The sequence below is a fragment of the Amphiprion ocellaris genome, chromosome 8 (assembly GCF_022539595.1).
Source record: "Amphiprion ocellaris isolate individual 3 ecotype Okinawa chromosome 8, ASM2253959v1, whole genome shotgun sequence".
In the NCBI taxonomy this organism is placed as follows: domain Eukaryota; kingdom Metazoa; phylum Chordata; class Actinopteri; family Pomacentridae; genus Amphiprion; species Amphiprion ocellaris.
This window is the reverse complement of record NC_072773.1, coordinates 9,312,637-9,321,733: the sequence shown is the minus strand read 5'-3', so window position 1 is coordinate 9,321,733 and position 9,097 is coordinate 9,312,637. Positions and strand designations below refer to the sequence as shown.

The 9,097-nt window shown below is 41.7% G+C and overlaps 1 protein-coding gene across 1 annotated transcript; it reads right to left on the bottom strand.

The window, feature by feature from the left end:
* Window positions 1-533: 533 nt before the first annotated feature.
* On the bottom strand, window positions 534-7,920 carry LOC118471605 (uncharacterized). Its single transcript, XM_055012629.1, has 2 exons — window positions 7,247-7,920; window positions 534-5,524 (listed from the first exon to the last, which is right to left on the bottom strand). Exon 2 carries the CDS (start codon window positions 5,463-5,465, stop codon window positions 3,825-3,827), a length of 1,641 nt encoding a protein of 546 aa, XP_054868604.1. The 5' UTR covers window positions 5,466-5,524; window positions 7,247-7,920; the 3' UTR covers window positions 534-3,824.
* Window positions 7,921-9,097: the final 1,177 nt, after the last annotated feature.

Sequence of the window (9,097 nt, the reverse complement as noted above, 5' to 3'; positions counted from 1 at the left end):
CAGGAAGAGTAGAAGAAGGAAAAAACTAAGAAAAAAGAAGGAGAAGATGGCATCCGATGAAGAAAGAGGAAAGGGAGGACGGGATGAGAAAAGGGAGCAGTAAATGGAGAAGAAAAAGGAGATGGAGAAAAAGGAAGAAGAGAAGAACGGCAAAGTGGAGACAATGACAGAAGGAGACAAATACAGAAGGAAGAGAAAGAATGAAATGAAGATAGGAGGAGAAAGGAGAACAACACAGACAAGGAGGAGGAGAAAGAAGATGGAAAAAGAAGATACAGGACAGAAAGACAGAGATGGAGTAGAAAAGCATGCTGGAGAGAGGAAGAAGGAAGAAGAACAAGGAAAAGATGAAGTAACAGGTGAAAAGGGAAGAGGAGGGAGGAGAAGATAGGAGGGTGAGGAGAAATGAGACAAAGAGGAGGAGAAAGAAAAACAAGGAGTTTGAGATAGAGGAGGAGAAAGGAGAAGATGCAGGAGGAGGAGGATCAAATGAAGAAGAAAAAAGAGGAGACGGAAGGAAGAAAAGACAAAAGGACAATAAAGGAGAAGCAATCAGATGAGGAGGAGGAGAAGGAAAGAGGAAGGAGGTGACAAAGGAGAATGAAGGAGAAGACCGGAGAAGAATCTTTTCCTTTTTCTTACAAGAAAGACAATTAGAAAAAGGAGGAAGGAGGAAGAAGAGCAAGGAGTAGAGAGATGCAGAGATGAAGAAGACAACAGAAGGAGAAGAAAGGAGACACAAACAAAAGGAGAAAGAGAAGGAAACAGCAAAAAGAGGAGGACAAAGTAGGAGAAGGACATGAAAAAGGAAGAGGAGAAAAGAATGAGGTAGAAAAGGACAAGACAAGAATGAGGAAGAGGAAAAGGAGAAGAGGAGGAGGAGTAGGAAGAAGATGAACAAGGAGTAAAAGGAGGAAGAGATGGAAAAATAATAGAAATAGTAGGAGAGGAAAAGAAAAAAGGTGCAGAGGAGAAATAAAGAAGAAAAAGAGGAGAGGAAGGAGGAAAATAGGAGGGGACAAGTAGAAAAAGGATGAGAAAAGAATGGCAAGACTGAAGGAAAGGAGAAGGAAGAGGAAGAGCAGAAAGAGAAGCAAGATGAGCAAGGAGCACAGGGAGGAAGGGATGAAAAGAAGAGGAAGAAGGCAACAGAGAAGGAGGAGGAGAAAGGAGACAGAAAGGGTAGAAGGAAGGATATGGAGAAAGGACAAGACAACGAAGGAGAGAGAAGTAGACATAAAGGAGGAGGACAAAGGAGAAGGATAGATGATGAAGAATGAGTAGTAGAAGAGGAAGGGGGGAAACAAAGAAAAAAGGAGAAGTAGAAAAAGATGGAAGAGAAGAAAAGCAATAAGCAAGAGGAGAAGACAAGAATGACAGGGAGGAAAAGAAAAGAATGAAAAACAATACGGAAGAAAACGGCGTAAAGGGAAGAAGGGATGAGAAAAGGGAGTACTGTAAGGAGACAAAGACGATTAAGAAGAGAAGATGACAAGGTAGGAGAAAGGAGGAGGGTATAGAAAGGAATGAGGTAGAAAACCAGAAGGTGAGACTGAGTAAGAGAAAAAAAGAAAAGGAGGAGAAGGAAAGAATGAATACAAGGATTAGGAGAAGAGAAAGGCAAGATGAAAAGCATAAGGAGAGAATGAGGGAGAGCAGGAGAAGAAGATGAAGAGAAGCAAGGAGTCAAGGGAGGAACAGATGAAGAAAAATGAGTTATAGAAGAGGAAGGAGAACAAAAATGGACAAGGAAGAGGAGAAAATTAAGATGGAAGGAGAAAAGGGAAAAAGAGATGAGAAGAGGGAGCAGTGCAATGAGACAAAGATAGAAAAAAACACGAGAAAAAGAAGGAAAAGAAAAAGACAGAATAGGAATAGAAAAGGAAGAAGAATGAGTAGAACGAAGAAGAGATGGACATGAAGGCAAAAGGAGGGAGAAGGAAAAGAAAAGGAAAAAAAAATAGGAGGGGAAGAATAGAAGAAGACAGAAGGAGGATGATAAAAATGACAAGACAGAAAAAGAAGAAAAGAATAAGGAAAAGCAGAGGAGAAAGCAAGAAGAGGAGAATGAAGGCAAAAGACAAGGAGGAGAAGGAATGAGGAGAAGAAGAGAAGGGGAGATGAGAAGAATAAGAAGAAGGAGGAAGAGAAGCAAGAGATGAAAAAGACGAGGAAAAAGGCCACAGAGAAGGAGGACAAAGGAGATAAATACAAAGGAGGAGGAGAAAGTACAAGACAGAAAGAGGAAAGAAAAACTGGAAGATGGAGTAGAAGAGGAAGATAGAAGGAAGAGGAAAAGAAAACATGAAGAAAAGAAGGAGGAGATGAAAAGAATGAGGAAGAAATACAAGGAGCAGAGGGAAAAGAGATGGAAATGTAGTAGGAGAGAACAGAGTAGAACATAAAGGGGGAGAGAAGAAAACAGGAGAACAGAGAAGGAAGGAGAAAAATGTAAGAGTAGTAGAATAGAGGAGAACTATGAGAAAGAATGAAAGGGAGAAGAAAGAAGAAGCAGAAGAAGAATAAAAGAATGAGGGAGAGAACAGAACAAGGAGCAGAAAGAGGAAAAAACTAGTAGGCAGAAGGAGAAGACAGAAGAAAAGTAGAAGTCAGAAGGAGGAGCAGAAGAACGGAGAGGACAGAAAGTGAAGGAGAGGGAGGATGAACAAGGAGTAAAGGGATTAAGAGTTTGAAAACTAGCAGGAGTAGAGGATGAAGAAAAAAGGGATAGAAAAGAAGAAAACAGAAGAAGAGAAGGAGGGAGAAAAAATAGAAGGATGGAATAAGAATGACAAGACAGAAGAAAAGAATGAAAGGAGTAGAAGAAGACAAGACTAAAAGAATGAGGGAGAGAAGGAGAAGAAGGAAGGAGAGGAACAATGAGTAAAGGGAGGAAGAGATGAAGAAGAATGAGTAGAAGAGGAAAGTAGAAAACAGGAGTAGAAGAAGGAGGAAGAGGAGAAGAAAGGAGAACAGAGAAGAGGAAGAAAAGAGGAGGAGTAGAAGACAGGACAATAAAACAATGAAAAGGAGGAAAAGGAAGACAGAAAAGGAGGAGGAAGAAGACAGAAGAAGGACAAAGGAGAAGAAGAGAAGAGGAGGAGATGGAAAAGTAGTAGATGCATTAGGAGGGGGAGGAGAACATGAAGGAAAAAGCGGTGAATGAGAAGGAAAAAGGACAAGAGAAGAGGAAGGAGAAAAATAAGGAGTAGAAGAAGAAAAGAACGAGGAAGAGACGAATAAGACGTAGACAGAAGGAAAAGGAGAAGAGAAGAATGAGGAAGAGCAGAGAAGAATGAATGAGACAACGGCAGAAGGAGAAGAAAAGAATGAGGAGATGAAGAGAAGGGGAGATAAGAATGAGGGAGAGTAGATTGGGAAGGAGGAAGCACAAGATATCTAAAACAAGACGAAGAAGAGAAGAATAAGGAAAAGCAACGAGTAAAAGGGATGAAGAGATGAAAACATAGTGGGAGAGAAAGAAGGAGAACAAAGAAAAAGGGGGAACAGAGAGCAGGAAGGAGAAAAACAAGGGAGGAGAAGAAGACAGGAAGATCATTAACAAGAATGAAAAGGAGAAGAAAGAATGAGAGGACAGGAGGAGAAAAGGAGGAAGAAGGAGAAGACAGAATGGGGAGCAGAAAAAAGAAGGTAGAAAAGGAGAAGAGAATGAGGAGGAAGAATCAGAAGGAGTAAAGTGAGGAAGAGATGGATAAGCAGGAGGGAGAGAGAAAGGGCCAGAGGAAATAAAATGTAGAAGGACAAAGACGAGAGGACTAAGAAAAACAGAAATAGAAACAGAAAAAAAGAAGGAGAAAGAAAACTCAAGGAAGACAAGAATAATTAAAAGTAGACAGAAGAAGGAGAGAGGAATGAGGAAGAGCAGAGTAGACAAAGAAGGAAAATGAGAAAGAAGGAGAAGAAGAGAAAGGAGGAGGAGAAAGGATAAAAAAGACAGAGGAGGTAGAAAGAAGGACATGAAGAAGAACAAGACAAAGAAAGAGAAAGAAGACAGAAAAGGGAGGAAGCAAAAGAAGAAGAAAAGAATGAGGGAACACAGGGAGGAAAAATGAGAAGCCAGAAGCAGGAAAAGATGACAGAAGGAGAAATAAATAGAAGACAGAGGAGTAAGAGGAGAAAAAATGAAAAACAGAAGGAGAATAAAGAAGAAGCCAAAAGAAGGAGAAAAAACAAAAGACAAAAGGAAAGCATGGGGAAGAGAAGGAGAAAGAACAACAAGGAAAGAGGGGAAGAGTTGGAAAAGAAGCAGTACTAGGAGAGAAAGGAGGAGGACAACTCAAGAAGAAAGGGGAAGAGAAGAAGAAAAAAGGAGAGGAGGAAGGAGTAACAAAATAGGAAGATGGGATAAGAAAATGACAAGACAGAAGGAAGACAAGAGAAGGAGGAGACAAAACAATAGAGTGAGGAAGAGTAGAAAGAGGGGGAACAAGGAGTAATAGAGGAAGAAATGAAAAAGAATAAGTAGAACAGGAAGTAAAATGTGAAGAAAATAGAGGAAAAAGAAGGACGAGAAGACAAGAGTGACAAAAAGAAGGAGAAGAAGAACAAAAGAATGAAGGAGACTGAAGATGGACAGAAAGAAAATGCAAGAACAAGGAGTAAAGGAAGTTGTGTAAGGAGACAATGAAGCGAGGAGGAGAATAAAAGAATGAGAAAAATGAAAAGAATGACAAAACAAATACAAAAACAAAAACAGTGGAGGAGAAAGAAGGAGACAAAGACTGAAGGAAGAGGAGAAAGAAGAGAAAGATGGAAGGAGGAGTAATAGAGAAGGGAGAAGGAGAACAAGGGTGGGGGGAAGAGGAGATGAAAGAAGAAGAGGAAAATGACGGGAGGAGAAAGAAGGACAAGAAGACAGAAGAAGAGAAAAGGCTAAGAAGATGACAGAATAGGAAGAGGAGAAAAAGGAAAAGAAAGGAGAAAAGAAGGAGGAAGTGAAGGAGGTGGAGAAAAGGATAAAGGAAAACAAGAAGTAGAGGGATGAAGAGATGATGAAGATGACAGAAGGAGAAGGAAAAGAAGATGGAGGTAAAGAAGGAATCGAAAGAATAATGAGTGGAACGAGGGAGAGAAGAAGGTGAAGAAGAAAAAGTAGTTAAGAGAAAGGAAGAGAACATGAAGGAAAAAGCAGAATGGGGGCAAAGGAAGGGGAAAAAAGACAGAAGAGGAGAAGAAAATGGAGAAAAAAACTGGAGGCAGTAGAAGCAGAAGGAAGGGGGAAAGAGGAGGACAAAACAATGGAAGGAAAGGGATGAGATGACGAGAGGGGGAGAAAAAGGAGGAGAGGGAGGAAGAAGAAGGATTAGAAAACAGACAAGAAGAAGAGTAGTAGGAGAGGAAGAAGGCAGAAAACATGATGAAAAAAGGACAATAAAAGAGAAGACAAGGCAAAGAATAAGAACAAAAAAAATAGTGCATTTTATAAAACGTGTACAGAACAGCATTCAAAGGCCACTTTTCTGTCGTCTCAGAGGTGGGAAGGTCCACAATCACATCAGGAGACCTGAGGGTGGAAAACAAAAGTCAAACACAATGACTTCCTGGACAGTTTCACATGTTAATGATTGTTGGTTGCATAGCATTAAATAGTAAAAGATCACCAAAACATAAATCAAGTTCCGACATAATGTTTCAAACCCACCCTTATCTAATATTTACATGATAGCTCTGCTTCAGCAGCTTGGAGGACTCAAAGCCAAAGCTGATGAATTTGAGGTCTGTGTTTTGATTCACCAAAATGATGCCATGTGCTTTCATATTTGTATTATGCCAACATTCTTCAGTCTGGATGGCTGTGAGCAGCTACAGGGACAGAAAGTTAAATAAAGAACCCACCAGAAAAGGTCTCAGGAAAAACACGGCTTTCCAGACCATTCAATGCAGTCATTTTCAGTTTGAAGAAGCACTTATCGTTTCTGATGCTGAGCAAAGCTGCAGTCAGACATTTAAAACACTGAAAAGTCCTTTAGAGTGTAATGACGCTTTATCTGAATAAAAACTGTCCTGGAATCTCTGATGGAGTTCAGGATTCATCCAGAACAAGAACATTATTTACCATCAGGACCAGTGTTAAAGTGTGTAAATAGAATCATCACTATCAGTTTGAAGAAGCACTTACAGTTTCTGATGCTGAATAAAGCTACAGGTATTTAATAGTCAAAAGAAAGAATGTCACCCACAGTCAGCTTTAGGCAGTAAATGGGTTATCTGTAGGTATAATGATGTTTCTGAAAAATCCACAATTAAATTCTAGGAAATCTGAATATTACTGTTTAACAAACCAACTAGGAATCCGAGAGTTTGAAGAGAGGGTCAGCTTATGAGGCCACATTCTCCATCAGCTATGAAACACTGATACAGTCAATCAGCTGCAGTGAACAAAACCACTCAGAATAACGCTGAACCTTGTTGACATTATGAGCAGTCAGCAACAGGCCTCATCCGAAATAAGCACACAAAAGTGGGAGCTACTGTGACAGCCTCTTATTCTCCAGCTTACAAACTGGAAATCAAACATCGGACAGGAGGCAGGAAACACGCAGTTACTCACACGGTTATGGAAGAAAACAGCAGAACAGCTCGGTTTGACTCGGAGAGATGAAATAACAGGTGGAGCATCAGACCGACACTGGTTCAGTTCAGCTCTGAGTTCAGAACAACACAAACCTGACTGTGCGTTTTAAACAACATCGTAACATCCGTTCACAGACAGGATCAGCTCTGAACTGAAAAAGACCCGATGTCCAACAACATTTTCAACAAGCAGCTAAACTCAGCTACGATCTCTGAGCCTGGACGCTGTGAGGTCATAAAGCCTCTCCGAACACTTCTGCTGACCGTTCCATGGATTCCACAAATAAACACTTGGAGCATTTTTTGAAAAATGGCCTGGACGCCATTTTGTTTCCAAAAGTTTCAACACCAAATTCGAGAAAAATCCATGTCCTCAAACCAAAATATCAGTTTTCCCAAATGACTACAGCATTAAAAGCACATTCCATACATTTCCCTCAACTTTTCACATAAAATAAATATGGAAATTACACCAAGAAACCGTCTGTATCACCAAAACAGTTTTTCAAACAGGTCCTCAAACATTCTGTTACTTAACAAACTTTAAATTCAACAATTTATTCTAAATTTTCTCCTGAAATGGCGTCCAAGGTGTTTCTGAAGGTCAGTTTAGGAGGCATGCTCAGCAGAAACACCACTTTTATTTTCTTACCTGTGTGCTGACTCTCCAGGTCTGTCAGGCCTCCAAACAGCAGCTGCTCTTCTGTCTGATCCGTTTGTCCAGCGGGTCGGTTTTCTTCTTCTTCTGTCAGTAATCCACCGAGTTTGTTCTTCAACAAGGTCCATTCTTCAGATGCTTTCCAGCGTTTCAAATCTCCAGAGTCCAGCTCCCAGTTTCTCTAACAGCTCAGCTCCAAATCCAAGTGCAGAATGACAGTCGAAAGAGCAGCAGGTCTTTTATAGGAGTTCGGCTGCGCGTCATCGTTGTTTCCATGGCGTTAAGATGACGCACGCACGCGCATGTGCGTGACAGACGTTGATATGAAGTTAAATGTATGATCTATATCACTTCTACCTCTTCTTAAAGTCTTAAAAGTCAATAAAGACTTCTTTCACTGATGGATTCATTCTTTTAATGACACCACGGAGTTGCAGATGCCACAATGGGACACTTGAGGCACCTTTGACCACCATCTGCTACATTGAAACCATGTTGAACCACCGTCGAACTAAAAGCAACATAAAGAAGCAATAAGGCAAGGCAAACAAACATAAAACTGCACAAACACAGTATAGAAAACATACCTCGCTGGTTGACCACAACTTGAGGTAGAAATGAGGTCTTAACCTTTCTTAACAGCTTATTTTTCTGGCTGTAAAAAATGTCATGCTTCTCTGAGCTGAGGGCGTACATCACTAATTAGCGCACGGGCGGAACCAAGTACCTGAACAACAGTTCCTACTTGAGACATCTTTCAAAAAATCTGTGGATGTTCTCAGTCATCCAGGTCATGATAAGTCTCAAGCAAGCATAAGTTATGGCAACTGGACTAACCTCGTGTGAGTCGAAAACGTTTCACCTCTCATCCAAGAGGCTTCTTCAGTTCTGAAAGCCTGGTGGGGAGTACCAGATATTTATCCACCAGGAGGGTGGTGGCAAAAAACAAGTGGACAAAGACCCGAAACCAACAGACTCGTTAGGTGTTAATGTGAGTCGTTAGCCTTTGATGGGCGGTCGTTACCCCTCCCAGCCCTCTAGGAGGGTGGTTGGGGGTCACCTGACTGCAAGTGGGACAGATGGCTGCACCTCCTTGGGAGGGCTCTAAGAACGGCGTTGTAAGTGGGAGACAAGTGGTGTCTGAGGCCCCCTCCTCTGTTCAAAGATGGCCGTTCTAGTTTGACATGAATGGCTTCTTTTACCCCTCTCTCAAACCATCTGTCCTCTCTGGCTAGAATGCGCACCTTGTGGTCATCAAAGGAGTGCCCCTTCTCCTTGAGGTGGAGGTGGACTGCTGAGTCCTGGCCTGTGGTCGTGGCCCTCCTGTGTTGTGCCATGCGCTTGTGTAATGGCTGCTTAGTCTCTCCAATGTACAGGTCAGAGCATTCCTCATTGCACTGCACTGCGTACACCACATTGCTCTGTTTCTCCCTTGGAATTTTGTCCTTGGGATGGACCAGCTTTTGCCTCAGAGTGTTGCTGGGCTTGAAGTGTACTGGGATCTGGTGGGTGTTAAAGATCCTCCTGAGTTTCTCTGAAATTCCTGCCACATAGGGGATGACAATGTTGTTTCTCTTTTTGTGGTCCTCGTCTTTCTTATCCTCCCTGCGCTTTTTTGCTGTTTTGATAAAAGCCCAGTTTGGATAGCCACAAGTTTGAAGAGCAGAGTGAATATGTTTGTGTTCCCTTCTTTTTCCATCCGCTTCTGATGGGATGTTCTGTGCTCTGTGCTTTAAGGTACGGATCACCCCCAACTTGTGTTCTAGTGGGTGGTGTGAATCAAACAGGAGGTACTGGTCTGTGTGAGTGGGTTTTCTGTAGACCTCAATGTTGAGTTCCCCATTG

Coding starts and splice junctions, on each gene's coding strand:
- LOC118471605 (XM_055012629.1), bottom strand. CDS start 5,465: ATGCTGTTCTGTACACGTTTTATAAAATGCACTATTTTTTTTGTTCTT.